Source organism: Taeniopygia guttata, chromosome 4 (genome assembly GCF_048771995.1).
Source record: "Taeniopygia guttata chromosome 4, bTaeGut7.mat, whole genome shotgun sequence".
Classification (NCBI taxonomy): domain Eukaryota; kingdom Metazoa; phylum Chordata; class Aves; order Passeriformes; family Estrildidae; genus Taeniopygia; species Taeniopygia guttata.
Window position 1 is genome coordinate 39,473,005 of NC_133028.1, and position 21,792 is coordinate 39,494,796.

The 21,792-nt window shown below is 34.3% G+C and overlaps 1 protein-coding gene across 3 annotated transcripts in view; it reads left to right on the forward strand.

The window, feature by feature from the left end:
• Positions 1–21,792, forward strand: part of FSTL5 (follistatin like 5) — a 269,497-nt gene that overhangs the window by 76,900 nt on the left and 170,805 nt on the right. For 2 of the 3 annotated variants that reach the window (XM_041715855.2, XM_041715856.2), the window contains exon 4: positions 7,464–7,712. In XM_041715855.2, the coding sequence (XP_041571789.2) occupies positions 7,464–7,712 (249 nt within the window). The remainder of the gene's footprint in view (positions 1–7,463; positions 7,713–21,792) is intronic. The other variant, XM_072928440.1, reaches the window with a different exon arrangement.

A 21,792-nucleotide genomic window follows, 5' to 3' on the forward strand; every position in this document is an offset into this window, starting at 1 on the left:
GTATGCTAATTTTTACCATGGATAATTGAATTACCTATTTCATGACATCTACTTGATCAGGGATGAGTTAAATTTACTCTATATAATGTTTCATTCAGAAGCATATTTAATCCCAGGGAAAGCCATATATAGCTATCAAGGAAACAATAGTTTCTTACTATACTATTAGCTCAAAATGGACAAATCTGTTCTTCATGTGAAAAGTTTGCTAAAGTAGAACAGTTATTATTGTGTGATGCAGCACTTAAACCTTGCTTCTTGAAACCAAATCCTGACAGCCTTCCTAATTTTAACTAAGTAAAAGGAAAATTCTAGTCAAGAATTTATTCAAACTTGTGATTGTTTTGATCGCTGTTGCTAAAACTAATCAGTTTGGCTTGTGAATAACAAAAAAAATGTAGGTTGTTTTGTCTGAGAACTAAGCTAGCCCTTTGTGCTTTTCATAAAGCCTTATTTTAAATAAGCATTAAAATGTGTGAAAGGTTGTTCAGACTATGACCTTTTCAAAACTGCTGTCGCTATGATGCACATTTCCTGCTCTTCATGACATTGGGTGATGTGTTTGGCAGAATAGAGGATTGCCTGCTGTGCTGCAATTGAAAAGCAATCAGCTATTTGAATAAGGGTCCATGTATCTGTGATGAGGCAAACGTGTAATTTGTTTCCTGCTTTGTGTTAAAGAAACTCTTTTTGCCACTGGTTTGATGTTAAATGAATTATAAACATTTTTCAAAATAAAGATAATATGTGAGAAAGACCAACACAGTTAATGCTAATCAGAGCTAAGGATTTAATTGAAAGTAATGAATTGCTGGCTTGAAACTGCTCAAAGACATCAGTCTATATTTACACTTGGAGCCAGCAGTGCTCTTAATCCAAATTTATTCTGCTGTTTGTGTCAGACCTGTGTGCATTTTCCATTCCCCTCGTGTAAGGCAAGTAGCATGTCTAGAGTCCACAGACCATTTTATAAATTTAATGGCCGCTGGTCAAGTGTAAGGAGGGTGATTAAAGAAGGAGATTTTTACAAGGTTTAATATTGTGCCCAAGAATCATCTTCTAGCAGTGAGAGAGAATTGGGCAACTCCTTCTTGGTTTCCATGAGGACTGTCCTTGCTAGGAGAGTAATGTCACCTGAGGGAGCTGGCAGGTGAGGTGGCACACATATGCTCTGATACCAAACAGGTGTTTCCTAGCCCTATTAGTGAGCAAGAAAGTTTACAGAGGCAGGAAGACACAGAAAGCCTTTGTAATTGCAGAAGGTAGCTGCTGAGCCCCCTGATGTGGGTACCTGGAGGGGAGCAAGCCTACAAAGAGGTTGGAACGAGGGCAAGAGAGGAACAGGTGAAGGCTGTGAAAGGGGGAAAAGTTTCTGCCTAATATGCAAAAGAGATTTTTGTGTAGTTCTGCTTGTATTGTAACTTCTCCTCGTTTTCTTATGTGGCGTTTGTGTTCTTGGTCTTCAATTTCATTCAAGTAAATGAGGTATGATTTGATTTTATCTTTTCTGAGGAAACTAAATTCTGTGAATTTTGCTGAAGATGGCTTCTAAGTTCTGGCAAGAAAAACAAATTCATATGATCCAAGGTGCTAACCTGACTGTTTCTGGCTGACAGATGCACTTTTATGGGAAGTTTCAATATTTCAGGTTAATAGCTAGGCAATTCAGCATTTACAGATCTCCCTGATTACTCGGTATTATTTGTTCCCATTTATCTCACTGTAGTTTTGCATGTTATTTCCTTTTGTATAATAATTATTAATATTAAAATAATAATTATTTCCTTTCCTTTCAGCACATTCTCCTAATTTGTTCCAACTTACCTTTATAGTGCAATAAGAAAGTCACTTTACTTGAATATAGACACCCTATTCTCCTAAGTGTTTTTAGGCTTGACTTTTAAGGTTGAAAAAATCCTGTACAGTCATAATGCCTGTGTCAATTTCTGTTAGTTGGTCCTCACTGACAAATACAGAGTCCACCAGAAGATCTCAATCATGTTCTACGGAGGTGTAAATCTTTACAGTACTTCCTGTGCCCCTGCTGGGAAGGAAGGAGGAAATGGAGATGTGTGTTTGAGGGCAGAGGGGGAAGGCAGGAGAGTACAAAACCCAGCCAAAAACTTATTTTACACACAGGTAGAATAAACTTTCATAAAAAGCACTCAAGCTTACTTGGCTGGTGCTGAAAGGAAACCATGGCACAGCAAGATGATGGTGAGCCATGTGTATGATTTTCTTTCACTGCTGCAGGCAGGAGCAGGGCTGAGGGGTGTGAGCTGCAAGGGGCTGTTTCTGAGGACCATGGGCTGCAGCTCTTCATCCTGCATGGCTGTGGAGCTTTTGTTTGTCCTTGCTTTCCACCCTCCCATCTTTCAACCACTAGTTCTCTTCAGTTTGTTAAGATATGCGCTGTTATGTAGTGGAAATTCATTACTATGATCATTATATTGACAGATTTTTGAACAATTTTTAAATTTACTTTCAAATAATCCACTCTTTTCTTTAAATTTTGTCCTTTGCCCAAAATATTTCTTACCAAAAAAAAAAAATAAAATTAATGTTCTGAATGATTTAATATACCAAGAGTTCTGGATAATGAGTAGTGCAGATTTAGTGTCATGTTGAGTCAATGTAATTACAAGCTGTTCTGGCTAGTATAATAAAAAATTGTTAAAGAATTGTTGCTGAAATGCTACAGTTGAAAAATAGAAAAAGTCGAGAGCTTTAATATATATGAGCAGATTCTCACAGGTCAGACTGGGGTCTTGCTCAGTGTTAATGCCCTACCACTCTTAATGGTAGGTGGTGATAAATCTTATTTGCTACAAAAACCTGAGACTACACTGAACATTTACTAAAATAAGGATTACAGTCTTGGTTGGGCCTTTCATAGATAGAGTATTAAGCAAAGATACAGCTATAGAAGTGGAATTGTAATTTACAGAATGGTTTTAAATAGAAGAGGGAGGAATGGGACCACAGGTCTTTTGACCCCAGAAATTACCATTAGTTATTTGCACACAAAATATTGGTGCGTTGTCTTGAAAAGTATCCACCACTTTGTTTTCCATGACACATGGGTGATGCAGTGAGTTAGGATAGAAGCCATGAATGTAAATTATGTTGTTATGGAAGTAAGAAAACAGTTTGAGTTTATGAGAGAATGCTCAGCACAAGAAAGCCTGTGTGTGTCTGTTCCAGCCCAGGGCCAGCTGTAGAACATGATGATTTATACTCTCATGAATTTCCAAAGTTCCACTGTGCAATGTTTCTCTAAACTGATTAGATAAAAGGATAAAGTATCTGTGTGTATTTCTGTGAGTCTTTTGCATGCTAAAACATCAGCTTAATTCCCAGATGTAAATGAATCAAACTGTGACCTACAGCTTGCTCAGCTATGAATGCTGTTGAAGTATCCTTTAAATAGGCAATCTGTATTAGGAATCCCAAGTGAAAACTTGAAACTGTATTAACTAATTTTTTTTTAAGTTAAAACTATTTTAATTTCTCTACTGTCTAAAAATAAAAACTTTTGCCCTTCTATTTGGTATCTATTTAGAGTTTTAAATTTCAAGAGGATTTGAAAAATCTATGTGACTTCTTTGACTGTTTTGAGTGTAATACATTTTTAGTGATAGTACTTAAAGTGAGGTTTTTTTTTTTTAACTTAAGGCTGTGATAATTTGAATGTTTCTTGACTTTCAGATGGAACAAAGTACATTTTTTTCCAGTAATACTTTATATCCTCTCAAAATGTGCAAATATAATACTTTCTTTAGATGAAAATTCAGAGTACATAGCTCATATGAGTACACACTTCCCTGTTTTTGTGTTGTGGCATTTGACAAATGTAGACTTGACTATCACCACATAAACAATAACAATTGCTGGAAAAATATTTGCATTCATGGCTAGATTATTTGTCATCCCAAATTACTGGCTTTCGGCCTCTTAATATTGAATCTCCTTTGCTGTTTACCTTCTCAACTAAATTACTGAATTATATCTAAATATGGCATTCTAAATTGTTCTCAGACTAATTTATTTTCTAAAACGTGTGCTTAGATAGAACAACAGCCTCCTGAAAAGCTCAGTGTTTGTGATGAGGATGGTCTCCTGGATTGGTTCTGCACCCTAATCAATTTTATCCCAGAAGATTTAGCTACACTGACATTCAAGAAACCCAACCAAACAACAAAAAAAAATCCCCTAAAAAAGCCCCAACAAACTGAAAAGAGCCTCATCCATGTTCAAGGTATCAAAAGTATACCTTAAATAATAATATATAGAAACGAAAAGTAATAGTGTCAACACTGTTAGTGTCCCAACAGTGACTGAAATAGGCATTCATGAATGGGCTGCATGTCACAGCCCATATTGCTTTAAAATGTGGTTTCTCTTTTGTTAATGGCAAGATTTCTGTAGCTTAGTAGCAGTTCTGTTCTAAGGTTAAAATGATGGAAGTACCCTTTTTGGAAAGAAAAAATAAAATTAAGGATATGCCAAATATCGTGATTTTTGCAATTTGGACTTGAGCAGTGAAAAGCAGCAAAGGTTGGTTTTACTTAAGCTAGGTTTTGGTTGTTCATTTGCTTTTTTAATGTATCTCTAAACCCATTTCTTGGTATTTCTCAGTACCTCTTTAGACTAATTGATTTGTTTACTTTTTCATAATTGGGTGCATATTTAGTTCAACTTTATGGTTGTGAGCATTTTGTCACCTGTTTTTGAATTGCATGGATTGAATTTATTTCTCTGCTGTGAGTGATCTGGTAATCTGGTAACCACAGTTTGGTGGACTGCTTCAGAGTACACTTCTAACTGTTTTTTCTTAAATATGTACAGTAAACACTATATAGCTGCTCCTTCTCGGTGCAGAAAAGTGCCTGTCAAACATGCTAAAACTTATGGCTATAACTTAACGCTGACTGAAGGCTTTAGATTGTATCTAGAGAAAGAAACCCACTTCTCTTGAGGTCAATGGGAATTTTACTACAGAATTCAACTGAAGGAGTTGCATATACAGTGATGTATGCAAATTTATGTATTGTTTTGGAGTAGTTAATGGTGTAAAATGAAGATATATATAAAACATTTCATAATAAATACAGTTTTTCATTAAGGCAGAAAAGTTGCTTGTTTATAGATGTATATAATTGGTATATGTTGACAAATACCAATATTATAAATATCCATATGATGTAAATTATTCTCCCTTATCTGAAAGACAGTGTTTTGCATTCAGGCATCAGATTCAATTATAGTACTAAGATGAAGTCCCAAGAGAAGTCTTAAATTAGTTCTATTTTCATAACATACAGCACAGTACATTTTTGATTCACCACACACCTCTCAATAATTCAGAGCAGTTGTCAGATGGAGTTCTAAGATCTCTATCTTCAGAAAGCATAAATAATAATGGTTTATGTACTTTGTCCTCAAACTGTAACAATTCCATCACTTCTAAGTTCTTACATTCTATAATGTGAATACATGACCTGTGCTGTAAAGCACTCTTGGGTATTCCAAAGCTTTATTTGAGCTTAACTTTAGTATAAGACAATAGGGAAATTTGGTTTGCATTAATTTCTGTCAGTCGATGTCTGTTGCTTGAGTATAGTGGTGATAAATCAGCATGAGGAGGAATACTTTCAAAAACTTGAAAGAAAATTTTAATGTTGAATTGAGTTTGCCTGTTTCAGGTCATTTTGGTGCATGAGCAAATAAACCTTCCATCAGTCTTGTCTTTATATGTGTATAAAAATCACTGTGGCTTAGTTATATCAGCCATACAACACCTGAGGTGAATATGTAGTCCTCTTGATTTTGTGCTGAAATTGTTATCAAGTAATATAGTAAAAGCGTGTCATTAGAGGCAAATTTCATGTTTGTGTGCTTTCTGTAGTACATTTGTCTAGAAAATTTGTACTGTGTGAGAAAGCAAGAAAATCAAAGCATGGTTGTCTAATAGACCCATAGGCTTCAGAAGAAAAAGTTGTGAGATTTTATATCTTCACTTCAGTAAGTAAGGAACATAAATTCTTAGTGTCTTGAAGAAATGTGCATCAAGCTATTGTATTGATATGTTAGCATTTTGCTATGGAAAATGAATCTAGTACTACCAAATTATGCATTTTGATTTGCTTCTTCATGCTATTTTTATATGAGTTAGACAAGGATGGATTCAGCTGGGATGTGAGGATAAGGAAAGTATTGCAAGGAATTAGAATAACAGGTCTTTGTTCTGGACATTAGGAATACAAAGTGAGAGAATAAATTAATTGTGAAGCGCAGTGTCTATTCCCACATTTGGAGACATTTTAGTATTTTTATATATATTTCATGACACAATTATGTTACCAGAAAACCTATTTATTGATAATTGCAATTGACAGTTCTGCTTTCATATTCACATCATTTTCATATCATACACTTCCTCTTGCCAAGAAGGCATAGTTCTATGGCAGTCAAAATGGAAACTGGGGATATAGTAAGGAAATATTACTGTGCACTGAACTTCCCCTTTCACCAAGAGATCTGCTGCTGACAACAGTGCTTATCTTACATAGTTGCAGCAGCACAGAAAGGGTAGAAAAGCAGACAGATGGCTTTGGTAGTCTAATGCTGACAATCTATTCCCTTATTTTAGGAGCAGAAGGAACTGAAAGCTGTGGCCAGCAGAAACTCCTCTATTTCTACTGCAGGAGTCTTAAAGCTCTGTTTACCATCCAATTCACAATTTTCATCATTGAAATACCACTTAGAGGTTCATGTGACTCCTTCTAGCCACCATTCACTTGATGTATCAGTCCTGCTCCTCCATGCTTTTTTTCCTGAAATGTCCTTGTAACGCCACCACAGAGGTTTTGTAATTTTTTCTTTTTAAATTCTCCACATTTATTCAGAGCCCTGATTCAGCTCTGGTTATTCTCATGGATCAGCCTCAATGTGTGACTGTCTATTTTCTCTGCCTGTCAGAATTCATGGAGCTTCTGGAAGATGCTATTAATCATATGGTTTAGATTCAGGTAGTCCTGCAAGGAGCACAGAGTTAGATTCAATCCTTATGGGTGGGTCCCTTCCAGTTTGAGACATCCTATGGTCTAAATTCTGGAGAATACATTGTTCTATAACATGCAACAGTATAGCAATCTTAAGGTGGCGAACTTCAGTGTACATTAAAAAAGTAATCATTTACTATGAATTTTTTAATGAAGAGTGACTCTTATTACTAGATCTTGCTCTAAATTAGAGTTAGCCTATGACAATGATTAAAAAAAATCATGATAAAGAAACTAAATTTTTTAACATCAGGCTGACCTATATTTAATATTAGTCAAGGATGTAACAAGACATAGTCTCACTTAATTTACTCAAATCAATCCTTTTTGTCTCTTGCATGCAATTAAGCAAAATGTAATTACTAAATAAAAACTTTTTTTTTTTTTTCATTTTCTAAGGGCATTTTGGTCAGGATGGCCATTTTGGATCATGTGAGAACAAGTACTGTGGTCTGGGGAGACACTGCGTTGTGAATGGGAAGACTGGCCAAGCTGAGTGTCTGTGCATGGAGCACTGCAAGCCCCATTACAAACCTGTGTGTGGGTCTGATGGAGAATTCTATGAAAACCACTGTGAAGTGCACAGAGCTGCCTGCCTGAAAAAGCAAAAGATCACTATTGTACACAGTGAAGATTGTTTCTTTAAAGGTAAGCATGGCTGAGCAATATCTGGAATATTGCTATCGGGTATGTGTTTTCAAGCTGTTCAATTAAATCTCTATAGCTTCTGCACAGAGTGTACAGTGAATAAATGACTTGAAATATTAATACAGTAAGTATTGCACTCCAGAGATACCTTATGGATTTTTTTTCCTATTGTTTACATTCAATGCTCTAGGCATTTAACCTGAATAAGCCAGTTGTCTCTCAGAAACTAATCTATGGCAGCTTGCCTTAAAAATGTGGTTGCTGACCTCATTCGTCTAAATGTACTTATATCCCAAAGCCTGAAGGGTGTTAATCTTTGTTGCAGGAAAAACATAATTTAGGATTTCAGAGGAGTTTTGGAAGGTTGTAGGACCTGTGTTCATAATTGTTCCTGAAGTTGATAGACCACCAGCTTGTTCATGGATAAATTGGTCTTTCTTGCTTTGGATTTGGATAATGAAAAGAATACTTGTGTACTCATCAAAGCATGCAAGATTAGTTACTTTTTAATCTTTTGAATGCTGATGCCAGTCTGAATTCTGAGAGCTACACCTTATGCTAAGCATTTTGTGCTGACAATGTCAACAATTGCAACAAGCCCTTTTTTTGTTATAATTTGAGCATGCCTTGAGGGTTTCTGGAAGTCTGCCAGTGCAGACTGAATATTTGTGACTACTTTGACATATTTTGAGTGTGGTTTTTTTTACTTTGACATGTTTTGAGTGTGTTTTTGAGTGTGTTAAAAAAAGGTGGATGGCTTTGGCGGGAGAGAAAATTTTTTTAATAAAGCCCTTGTTAATGGTCTTTTTAGTACTTCCTGAAAACATGATAAGCTCAGCAAGTTGATGAAAAAAATGCTGAGGTACAGGTATCCATAGTTAAACTGGAGGTGTGGAAATCTTCTAACAGGAATCCATATATAAGTAATAGCAAAAGTTTACCTTCGTTCAAAACTAACTGTGGAGACTGGATAAAATTGATATATCATCCCAATATATAGGCCTTAAGTACATAGCATGTGTTCTGAGATACTGGAAAATAAAAATGGGATTTTAGGAGTATAACATATAGACCTTGTAGGGAATGGTTTATGCATTAACAACAAAATATGAATGCTTCAATCTCAACAATCACAATCTCTTTTTTAAAAAAAAGTTTGATGATGCAGTATTGTGGTAGAAGAAATGATAGCAGAAAACCACTGAGGTGTTTAAGTTTATGGGGCTAATTTCAGTTCTTTAGTATGGCATACACAACAGAAATAATTTCATAGCATGTGTGAGAAAAATTATAGCATTGCTACATTTTTTTCCCCTTATTAAAAAAGAGATTTATTTATGAGACAGTACTTCAGGTAGACATATAACCCAAATGTAGCCTTAAGTTTTGTTAGCTTGTCTTTGTTTTAAATTCACCACGCTTCTTTCACACTTGTTGTTGTGGACAATGATCTGAATTATCAGCTTTGAGCACCTAATTTAGATGCTGGATTTAAAAAGTTAAAAAGTAGGTTTTTTCTACTTACTGTCAATTACAGTCTTTAGCAAGTAACTGAGTGACTTTGTCTGAGATACCTTCTGAAAACTGTTATTTATCAAGCTACTCAACTTGTCTAATTTGGGCTATAACTACATGCCTAAAAATAATGTAGAATATTTAATTTTCCTTCTTCTTTCTCATCTTATGTTGACTTCAGTAGTGTTAGACATATGAGATGGGAACAGCTATTTTTCTTTATTTCATATATATGGGCCTTATTGATCTCTATATTAACTTCACCTGCTTTATTGCATTAGCAGAGACCGGTGCTGTTAAAGCATTGCTGCCTTTTGTGACTATCTTCCAACATCTCCTATCATTTGTAAATATCTTCCAACATCCACTATATGTATAAGGTAATGGATCTATAAGGTAATGGAGGCAGAAGATGTCAAGCTATTTTTATATGATTTCTTTCTTTTACAAAACATTTCTAAGCTAACCACTAGTAGATTGCCTTCAATAAAGCTGAAGGTTCTGCTGGTTACAGGTCAAAAATATTAAAAAGCTAATAGGAAAAACCTCTCAAGAGTGCTCCTTCTTGATAGAGAAGGTGAACCCCATCACTACTGGTGGTGTCAGAAGGGCAGTGCCGTGTGTCCTCCTTTTAGTTTAGCTGACATCCTCCAGCACAAGTGATCTCATTTCAAGGAGCTGCTGCTGAGACCATAAAAATTCAAAGAGCAGAAAACAAATCTTCTGAGTGCTTTGTTTAGGCTTTCACAAAATCCTTTAGAAGAGGCTAGTCTGAACTGGGGCGGGGTGTGAGGGGAATGAGTGCCTGCAAGATGCTGTTACATAATAGGATAGTCACTGTCAACGAGTATATTAAGACAGCAGCTAAAAACTTTTAATTTCTGGTTCATTGCTAATCATTGATTTTCAGTTCAAACTACTGTGTAGCTGCTTTTTGGGTGGTTTTTTTTGTTGTTTTTTTTTTTTTTTTTTTGGTGTATTTTATCTCTAAGAAGGCAATGCTTTGAGCTATTTGTGCTTCAAATCCTCATACTGGGTTTTCTCTTCTCCCCTTTTCAGGGGGAAATATTTCTTGATGCAGAAATTTTAAGTTTTAGATTGGGTCTGGAGCTCAAGATGAGAGAAGCTGAGAAAAACACTTTATTTAAATAAGTAAGCTTACCAGAAAACACTAGTATTCTGTGTCTGGAGAACAAAATTTTAAAAGTTAATGTTCTATATATCCAATTAACATTATAATAGTAGCTAGGTAGCTATAATTATTTGAATAATACTTCTTGTAACCAAATGATTTATAGTTGATCTCAAACATCACGAGTTCTACTTAATGGTTTGAAAATTGCTCTTTTAAACACATGCTAAGTGGAATTTAAAGACTGCCTTGCTAAATAAAAGAGATCTTTGGCTTATATGTTGAAACTCCATTAAAATCACTGAGAAATGTGTGTCTTAGCTAAACTGTGCATAGAACACAGACAAAAAGCATCAAGGCCTTCACAGAGAGCAATTTCTGAAACATTTGATAAATACATTTTGAGGTAGGGAAAGCTGTGTCAAAGCTGTACTCTGCTGACATGCTGTTTTTTTAAATTAAAACTTCAAATTCTGATGCATTACTTGCTTTATATTGTAGCTTATTTATTTCCAGATCCATTGGACTACTTCCTATTTTCCTTTTTTTCCTTTTCACTTTCTATCTTTATTTCTTCACACCAAATTATATCACACCTTTTTCTGAAATATGTGTGGAATACATGCAAAACTAATTGAAGTTGAAAGTTATTCCTTGACGATTGAGACTGTTATGCTAACGTTACATTTTTCACATGGATCAAGATAATGGCCATACTAAATTAGAAATTACTTTTCCTCCACTCCTATAATTATTCCCTCAGTTTCTTATTGGCATGTCATGATGCATCAGACACTGAACGATTTTTCCTACTGGCTTGGTTAGATGTTTAGATGAAAATTGTGACCCTGAGAGTTAGTCAATAAACTGTCTCAATTTCTTCTCATATAGATGCAAAAGGAATTCTACAGAGAAGCTAATTACTTATAATCCCCTTTTCTATGAATTTAGATTAGAAGTATTTTGTATACCTGTAGAGTCCTCTATTTCCCTCAAGAAAAGTACAGTGTCCTGTAACTGGATGTTAGAGAATGAAAATTCTGCAATCACTTTCAGAGGAGCTCTCAAGCCTAAATAATCTAAAAAATGAAAATATTTAAGATTATTTTAATAAAGCAAGAGAACTCTAGAAAATACTTTGTGATCTTGTCATCTAAGGAACTTTCTGATATTCATATCAAAGAAGGAAAAAAAAAAAAAAAGAGATGGTCAAGTGCCACAATGCTATACTCAGTGATGGGAAGAAGAGGAAACATAAATGATGAACTAGAGGAAATGCTAATGACAAAATTCAAAGTTTGAAGCTAAGATTATTCATTAGATCTGATATTGACCATATGAGCTGGGAAGTCTGATATGCGTTTCTTGTATGCTGGGTGAATAAGTAGTTTGTGAAGAGCAGGAGCATGGGAGCATGCAGGGGGTAGATGGCTTCTGCATGCTCTCTGCTGCCTGTGTCCTGAATGTTCTCAAGCCAGGCCCTTTGTGTTTCAGAGCAGCTTCTGCTGGGTGTAGGAAGAACAATAGGAACATCTCACTCACAGTGTGTTTGGCACTATTGACCAGCCTCTCCCTGCCTCTTGCTAGCCCATGCCTTTAACAAGCCCCAGAGGATGGGGATTCAAATGGCCTAGAATTATTTTGCTGGGTGTCTCAGCCCTTATCTTTATTCTGTGAAGAGGCATTGTGAAATTAATGGCTTTTGTGCAGAACTTAGAAGTCTGGAAACATTTTTGTTCAGCTTCTATAAAGTTCAGTTGGACTCACATGGGACAATGTACTGAGTTGGTAATAGCATTCTCGGGACATCAGCCAAGCTTCAGTTATATTCTTGTGTGTTCACTTCTTTAGCTCTGTTTTCCTAAACCCAGGCCAGTAAATATAAGTAAGAGATTAAAAACCTTCAATGACCAATTCATCTTGTATTTTCTATGCACTCTGAGCTTCTGGTAAATTTTGCATTATCTATATTTCCATACAGTGATACACTCAGTCATTATGACAAATGGCAATTTGCTTTGAATCTTCAGGAATGTAGCAAACACTCCTATATACTTTGAATTTTTTAGAATATTTGTAGAATAAAGTTTGCTTCATATGTAAGCTTTTTACTTATAAGCAGCTTCTGTGACATCCTTATATTAACATTATTTTAATCTCCTATTTTTCTTTTTTTTGGTCTCATTTTCATTTGATGAATATTTTAATTGTTAAGAAGTCTGTGAGCTTCAGACTTCTTGCTATTACTAAAATATCTATATATCTAAAGATATTTGCTTTTCTCCTGAGTGTTTCTGGAAAACAAATTAGAAACATAGGTTGGAAAGTTTGCTCCCAAGACTAAGATGTTCAGGACAGAGGATAAGAGCTGACTATGAGACTGACTTTCAAATTACTTATTCAAAATAAGTATGAGGAAACTGGAAAAAGTTTCAGAAGACATTAGCAGGAATGACTGAATGACCAAAAGTAATAAATACCTCAAAAAAGATGAAGGCATATTACAAAATCATCAGGGAAACCTAGTAGTGGATGTGAATAGGCTGCTTTGTATTCCAAGAAAAGAAATTAAAATTATGAAATAAGACAGCAGGAACAAATTCAACACAATCTTTTGTGTTTGACATACAGCAGATCCTGTGAGTAAAAGCTGCATAGGATTTCAGCAGCAGACTGTAAATACTAGGGGAAAGCCTACAGGCTTTCTTTCTTTTTAAAGGGGGCTGGGGGAATTAGTTAAAGTGAGCTTTAATCCCACAGAAAAAATCTAGGATGCCTATCTAGCCTCTACAATGACTTCCACAGGATTAGTTCAATGATATACTTTTATTTTTTTTTTCTGTTTGATTGTGCCCTAGGGGATCTTAGATTGGTTCTTAAAATATTGGCACATTTTTATAGAAGCACTGGCATTTATTTAATCTTGCCTGATGTTAATATACTTCAAAAGCAACCATATAAGTCTGTCATTTTACCAGATTCACTTCTAGAAATATTTAATCTTGCTTTTTAATATAAATCTTAAACACATTATTTAAGTTGGATCATTAGCCATCTTGCAAAAGAAATTAGGGTATGTTAATCTGAATACCAGTCCAGTGTTTTCATTGCAAAATAACTTTTTTTCTAATGTGTATTTACTTTTTTACTTTGGCTATCAGTTGGCTTCTCTGTTGAAGTTCTCAAAAACATCATTTTTACACTCTTTCTAAAAGCCTGAATTTCTGCATATAATATCAGCCTTATGGTTGCTGCCAATAAAGTGTCAAGCTTCAGTTATCACTCCAGAAGCATGTTCAACCTAAGCTGTATTGTGAAAAGAAATCTGAAAAAATCTTTCAGAACTCGGAGTTTCTGCTTGATCTTAAAACATTTGATAGGGCATAGGAATTATTAAATTTAGATTACTAATCCAGACTATGATCTATATATCTTCCCTTTAATGCAACACTTAAGAAATGAATATTAAATCCTGAATTCATGCAGAGATAACATTAGTAATTGCACATTCACAGAGTGGTAAAAATCACTGTTTATAGCCAGTGTGCTATTTCTTTCACCACTTTGTTGGAAAGTGATGCTCTAATCAATAGAGAATTGGATCTTTTTACTGCCCTTTGAAACCACACTAAATTTTAGCACTGTTCCTCTACTCTGCATTCCTCACAGTTCATTTTCCTGAGTTGCATTGCTCATGAGATTTGCAAAACTGCTGGTTTTACCTCCAATATCTATGCAAGATTTGTCTCAAATATCTCTCTTAAATTCCCCAGTGTTACCATAAATTGCTTAAACTAACTGGCATGTGTGGCCAACATATGTAATATCTGCTACCAGATCTGCAGTGAGGCTAAAGCCAAGGTATTCATGAGAACATGCATATAAGAAGCTTAATTTAAAAACTGAACATTCGACATTCCCTGCTTCACTGCTGTTGGTGATATTGTATATCTTTGCAACTAAAGACTTGAACTCTCTTTCTTCCTTTGCATTGAATTCAAACCTTTGAAATGTATGGGGCAATGACAATGGGGCAACTCCTGAAACAAGTTATGAATAGAGACTTGGCTTTTATTGCCTGGCTAAAGATATACTGCAAATACATCCTTTATTTTCAGTGTCTAGAACAGACCCAGTCTTTGTATATCAATGCTTTTAATGCTGGGATAAATCTATTAATGAGCTCTAACCTATTATGTATTCTACATTCACATAGTGATGAAGAATTCTCTAGCTAATCTCTGTACAAACTTAATGAAGTTTAAAATTTCTTGTAAGGTCATCACTGCTGCTTGATACCACACAAAGAAATGGGTCTATGGACATCACAGATTTTCACTGGTAGAAATTTTTAAAACTTTTAATTTTTCCGATTATGGTGTTGAATCTGTTCAAAGAACCTTTATTAACCTGATAGCTGCATTCTCAAGTCTCTGCTAAGTCACTGAATCAGACAACCAATGTTGTAAAATCTTCTTCCTTGGAGATATTAAAAACCTGACTGGATGTGATCTTGTGCAACCAGCTCAAGGTGGCCCTTCTTGAGCTGGGGAGTAGCACCAGATGATTTCTTATGGTTTCCTTCAACCTCAACCATTATGTGGATAAGCATCTCTGAAAAAAAACATCCTTACTTATACACTGTCAGCCTGATTTTGAAGAAACAGAAAGTAGTTCATGGTGCTAAAATTCAGCCACTAGTTTCTGGTACTGTTGAGGAAGAATTGGAGAGATCAGAGGAGGAGAAACAGAAGTAGAGTTCTGGCAAAGTGTAATCAGTGGATAAAGTTCTGCTCGTACCCCCCTTCCCAACTTGGGCCTGTGGATAGGGCAGTGCTATTCACAGGATAGAATATTCTTTGCTCTCCTGCTTTTATGGTACTGTCAGAAAAATTATTGATGTGTTGCTAGCAGTACAAGGATTGTACAGCTATGGTTAAAATCATGTGTCAATTTCTGTGCTCAAATAATCTTTACAAAAATTTTGGGAAAAGGCAAAAAAAACCCAGCACACAATTTTTTTTGTGATGTTCTAAAATAAATATTGGTAGTGCCTAGTATTGAGGATAGCAAATGTTAAAACTGGAAGAAAACAGATAACAGTAGTGCATAGTGTAATGACAAAATGGTTGCTTGGACTTAAAAATAAATAAATAACTATTTTTTACTATTAGATTGGTGCTATGGGATATAGAAAATTATTATACAATAAATCAAACTAAATGTTTTGTCATAAACTTATAGTAAATAAAGGAATCATTTTATTCAGGCTGACGTTTCAATGAGAAACATATTTTTTAATTTAGAGTAAGTAAAAAGTCTTTAACTACTGAACACTGGTTGGTCTGATGCAAACTTTAAAAAGTTTTAATTAAATAGCGTCAGAATTACCATCAGGTCTTGTGGGAAATTTTTCTGATGGAACATATTGTTGGCCTTTAAAAATCATTAGCAATTGGATACATATAAAAGGCATTGGCATGATATTTGCAATTCCAGTTGGCTAGTATATGGTATACCAACTTAAAAAACCCCATATTTTCTTTTACAAAATCTGAATATTTTGAAGAAAAGTAGGTATGCATAAATGATATTTAATTTCCATTCTGGCTGTAGTAGCTAATAATGGATGGAGTAAGTAAATTTACAGTGGATAAAACCTGCATTTAAAAGCTTTCTCTTGTGGTTTGCCATTTAGTCTCTTTTAATATAGGATGGTCAGTGGGGTTTACAGTAAACTAAACTAGAAATGTAGCATTGCCTTTTAGGGATTATTTGCTTGTTTTTAGTCTGTAGCACCCTAGTGAAACCTGAGAAATGAAATTGGTTTAAAGAAAGTGAAACTTAATCTACTCAGTTGACAGTAGCTAGTTTTGGCAAATTGTCAATATCTGTAAATATTTTTCAACTGTATATTTTTTTCAACTTTCTTTGAATCTAATGTAAGAATATAAGTAATATAAGTAATATATTACTAATAAGCGGAATACAAGTAATGAAATGCAACAGCCAGATGCTTCCAAATTACATTTCTTAGTAGATTGATACCTAGATGACTTACAGTTTTTGCCTTTGATTTGTCTCATCTGGTGACAGGAAAACAAAAAAAGCTTCCTGCCACCAGGCTTGTTATGGCAGCTATCATGTTATTATTATGCTTTTAATTTTTAAAGTTATAGTATGAACACATATTAGAAGCAACCAGAAAATAAGTAGGCGTAAGCACTTTCTAAAGAAGAAGACTTGGGCAGTATACTCTGTCAATTGTTTCACAGACAAGTAAATAAATAAAATAACATGATTTTGATGAACATAGTATGTATTCTATTTACTGCCAGGACTTAGCAGTTTTGATTTACCTTACTTTAAAAAAAAAAAAAAAAAAAAAAAAGTATTTATATCATTGTAATAGAGAACACTGCAAGCAAAAAATAATAATTTAAACTTTGACAGAGACCTATAATCAGTGATTCAATTACAGCATTTTTTGTCATGGAATTGTCGATTATACAATACTCCTTTTGACATAAACTGCAATTAAAGTAGATTATATTATCAGACTTTATCCTAAGATAAAAAAAATATGACTCATATTTAAATTGACATAGAATGGCCCAAAGGATTCTCCAGCTAAAACTGCTTTTAAAATATTAATTTCAGAAAATCAAAATAGTTAATTTTTGCCTTATTCTAAATTATTTTTCTTCTTGTTTGGCTCTGAACTTCTCCCTTTTGCTGTCATTGAAACCAGAGCTTTGTTACTGATAATAATCTATATGAAATTTATAAAATTTGTATTATTTGGAGTTTTTACTTTTCATGAAGAAACTAGTCTTTCTGTTTGGCCTTAGCAAATGTACTTCTCCTGATACTCATGCAGAGAGTAAATAAAATTTAATAAACTGGGTGACAAAATCAGATTAGATCCTTTAGCTTTCTCTTTATCTGGAATGACAATGTGGATTTAATTTAAAATTGTTGAAAGCAAACAACAGAAATAAAGGAAAGCAGATTATAGCAAAAATAAGTTAAACTATAGCCCTAAGAAATAAGCTAAAATAAAATTATACAAAACTTCCACTCGCTAAGATGTTTTATATTTTTGCATGTATTTGTATTGGCTTTGGGTGCAATTAAATCCTGAACTCTCTATTGCCAGGAAAGTTTGTTTCCCTCAGGGCTGGAACAGATGGCGGAGATCTGTTTTTTTCTTCTCACCACTTAGAGACCAAGTCTGCTGAATCTCTGAAAGAAAAAGTATTTATGCCAAAGAAAGCTGCTGATGTTGTTCTTAAAGTAGTAGAATCCTTAGCTGTATTCTCTGTAGGGTTGTTACTAAGAATCCTGGTAAACAGGCAGTGCATTGAAGTTGTGTTATTAGCAGTGTTTAAATACAGATTTGATATCTGCCTAATAACGTTTGTTTTACAGAATAAAAAAGTACTATTGACTAATAAAACTGCAAGTTTTCACTTAGTATTCAGCCTGCTTGTCAGGATATTTCACTGTGCAAGGAGGAAGCTATGAATTAGCATTTCCCAGTCATCACTTTGATAATTAGAAGAATAAAAATCTAAATGCATGGAGAATAGCAGAAGTGTTGTTAATCATGAGCACTCCATACTCTTAATCCCACCTGGAAAATAAGAAAAAAGCACTCCTGGGATCTAGTAAAACAACAATCCTTGTATATCACTAAAAAAAAATCTGAAAGAGGTAAAAATATCCTTGCAGTGTTAAATACTAATTATGGTCAAGAAGTTTCATTAGTGCTTCTAAATTTAAAACAACTGCTGAATGCATCAGTTCTTTCTTATTTTCCTATTCCATCTTCTCTTTTATACAAATCCTTGCCATTCAAACAGAACATAAAGATTTTTATTGGTCCCTTATGATGTAAACTATAGTTGTACAATCATCATTTTAGAATATGAGCTCTGTGTGCTCTTAGATTTGCTGTCACTTTATCACAATTGTAGAAGCATCTTGAAGTGTATTTGCTTAAGCAGGTGGTGAATGGCCACACTGGGAATATATCTATCTTCTTTACTGTATTATGAAGTTTTAAAGTAGACATTTTAGCTATGGTAGTTGGAAGAACATACTTTTGTGATAAATCTTCTGGGGAAAAAAAACCCAACAAACTGGTAAAAGCATTAAAAGCCCTGAATTATACTGAGTACATGAAATTGGTATAAATTAGATAGTTGAGTGAACACAAATGACACATACAATATATAAGAATGTGAATGCTTTCTTTCATTTCTACAATATTTCATAATTAATTTTTTAAAAGTAAATTTAAAATAATGTGTTTCAGATTTTAATTTACAAAAATCCTCAAGTGCTAAGGATTACTGTGGGACAGGGAAAACCTTCAAATTTATATGGGAGTTTCTCTAATACTATCGTTTCAGTAATCTCAGGATTTAATTTAATCCTCCCTGTTGAGTTTAATGAAGATTAGGTTAATTGAAATCAGTCTATTGATGAATATTTCTTATATTGCAAGCATGAAAAATGCAAAAGGGAGCCCAAGGAAGAGAATACTGGGGTAGAAGTTTGAAATTAATAAACCATAAAAAATCAATAATATCCAAACAAGGACCACACATGCACCCCCCCCCCCCCCACCCCCCACCACCCACCCCACAAAATGTGAAAAAACTGTTGAAAACACACTGTTTGTACCAATAGTGTGATGTGAATGTTGAATGTTGTTCTGAAATGGTCTCAGGATTTGCCTGAAACATAAATCCAGTTGATCTGGCAAACGTCACAACTGGTGGTAGTTCTTCACTTATATTGGATGGGGTTTACCTACTCTGTATGTTATGGAAATTTACCTCACAGTTTGATTAATTTTTTAAAGATTTTCTTTTATGACTCCTTTAAAATAGTAAAAGGTTTTTGGAAGTATTCTGAAATTCTTGATGCTTTTTAAAAAGTAGAGTTAGACTTGCTTTACTTATGTCCAGTACTTGTAGAGAATAGGTAGTTGAAAATAAGGAGAGATCAGAAGAGACTCCTGTGACATTTCGTGTACTTGTGATGGTTTGGGGCTTTTTCTTGTTTTGCCAGGTTTTGGGGTTTTTTTCTTGGTCTCTGTACTCCTTATTTGCTCATGAACTTGATTCATTTTTGTGGTTCACAGATAAATGAACATAAGTCTTGGTGCAATATGAATAGCCTTTAGAGTATTCCTGATATTCTCTTTGTATAACCAACCTTTACATTCATATATTACTTTGACATCAATTAATAAATCTCCCACTTCGCTCAAAAAAAAAGTGTTTGAAAAAAAAAAAAGAAAATAATTGCTTCTTTCTTTAGTTGTTTTACTCTATAGGCAGGTATTAGTGGTGATGGTGGCAGTGAAGGCATTTTTAAGCCTCATGGGATGTTGGTGTGCATTGTAATTTGTGTATTTCTTTTTCATGCCATGAATGATGTGTAGGTGGGGCCAATCTCTGGTGCCTGTTTATCCATGCTTGCCTCTGGAAGATGAAAATCTGTGTGTATAGACTGAGAAGGGCTGTTTTCCTGAACAATGCTCTTGTTTGGATGATCAAAGGGCTGTGACACTAGAATGCATTGTAGATCCATTTTCTGTCTACATGCGCTAAGCATATTTTCCTGAGTTGTATACAAACTTTTTACAAAACATTTTGGGCCTTGCTTGAAGTGAAAGAAATTTTTAAAATGTGAATTGTGGCACATGATAATCTGATAATACAAAATGTTCATGCAGAGTTCACTTGATGAGGCTTTGGTATTTACAGTATTTAAGTTCTCTTTTATAATGCATAATTTAAGGACGTGAGTTTTCAGTGCAGAATATTGTTTAAAGTATTATTATTTCTAAAAGACACAGGATAAATCAAACAAGAGAGGATCATAATTCACTGTCTCTTGTAAAAGTGAATGTACATAAGATTGCAAGTGAAGGTAAGAATTTTAAAATTGTAACCCTTTTTATTTGCTTATTGGACTGGTGAAAAAGAGGAGTTTCAGTTTGCAAGAAGTTGAATGCAAATGTAACAGAAATTACTTGTGTAAATAAAAACTAACAGGAATATTCTTGGAATATTCTTCCATTGTTACTTTAAAAAATATTTTAAATGCCAGTTGTTCTTTTCTAGTTTTAAAAGTGTTAGAAAATGGATGGAGAAAGTTTTTCTTAGTGTAGATGTGAGTAGATGCAAGAGTACAAAACCAGGATGATTAATCCCCACAAAATGTATAATAAGACCTAGTAACTTCCAGAAATGACATCAGTTTAAATTTATTTGCAATCTTTATTTATGAGGAAGTAAAATATATATATATATATATATGTAGAGAAAGAAGAGCTTGTTCACAAAAGAAAAAAAAGTCTGTATAAAAGCTAAGTATGTAGAGTTGAGATATTTCTTTCATTAAACCAACAGAGTTATTATGCAGATTATATAGAACAATCACAATTTTGACCAATCAAGATGGAGAAAAAATTTTTTATAAACTTTGAAAAACAAGTTTTGGTGAAAAGAGAATAGGATGAATTACTTGGATTGTCTCTTCTAAGTTACACATCTTTACTTCTTGCTTTGCTGTACACTGCTAGGTTGATTGGTCACTTGCAGTGAATTTTTACCTCTTTTTACTTACTTGAAATTGCTGAAAGACTGAGAAACTGAGATACTAAAATGGATATAAGAGTAGAGTCAGTTCTTGAAAAAAAATCAAAACCAATCCACAAAACAAAGCCCAACACAAGAACACAACAGGGAAAAGAAGCTTCAGACTGGAATTCCTGTCAAAATAAATTGTAAAAAAATGATTCTACAGGCATTTCACCCTTTTCCTTGGCATATAAATGTTGGCTACTCCAGTTTGTGAATTGGCTGGCCTTGTTGTCTCCAGTCTCTCAGTCTTAAGGAGCTCAGTGGTACTCAGACATGCTATAAAGGTCTCTTCTGATCTAAGGTGTCAGAAAAATAGAAAGTTATCAGTGTGCAAGTAAAAGCCTGTACAATTATCTGATTATTTTTACTGCATTTCTCAGTTATTTCTTTCCTAACTTCAGTAAAGTAGGAAGGTTCTCTTAACTTGATGAAATGTACCTCAACCAATTGACTTTCATAGAGCACAACTCATTCTAAATACTCTAAAAGTATTTCTGAATGCTGAGATGAGGCTATACACAATTTGGTGTGCTTACTTCAACAAATCATTATGTTTTGAAGCTCAAATTAGCACATTCCTAACAGATTATTACTGTATGCACTCTAAATACCACTAAAATGTGACTCTGAGAATAATGGCTTGGGCCTCTGCAATATAGATTCTATTACAATTGCCAGAGAAGTGAATTGTGTTCTTCCCTTTACATTCTTGTGCTTATTGGTAATGGAGGAATAGTGGTGTTCAGCGGAGTGTGTAGGCTCAGGTAGA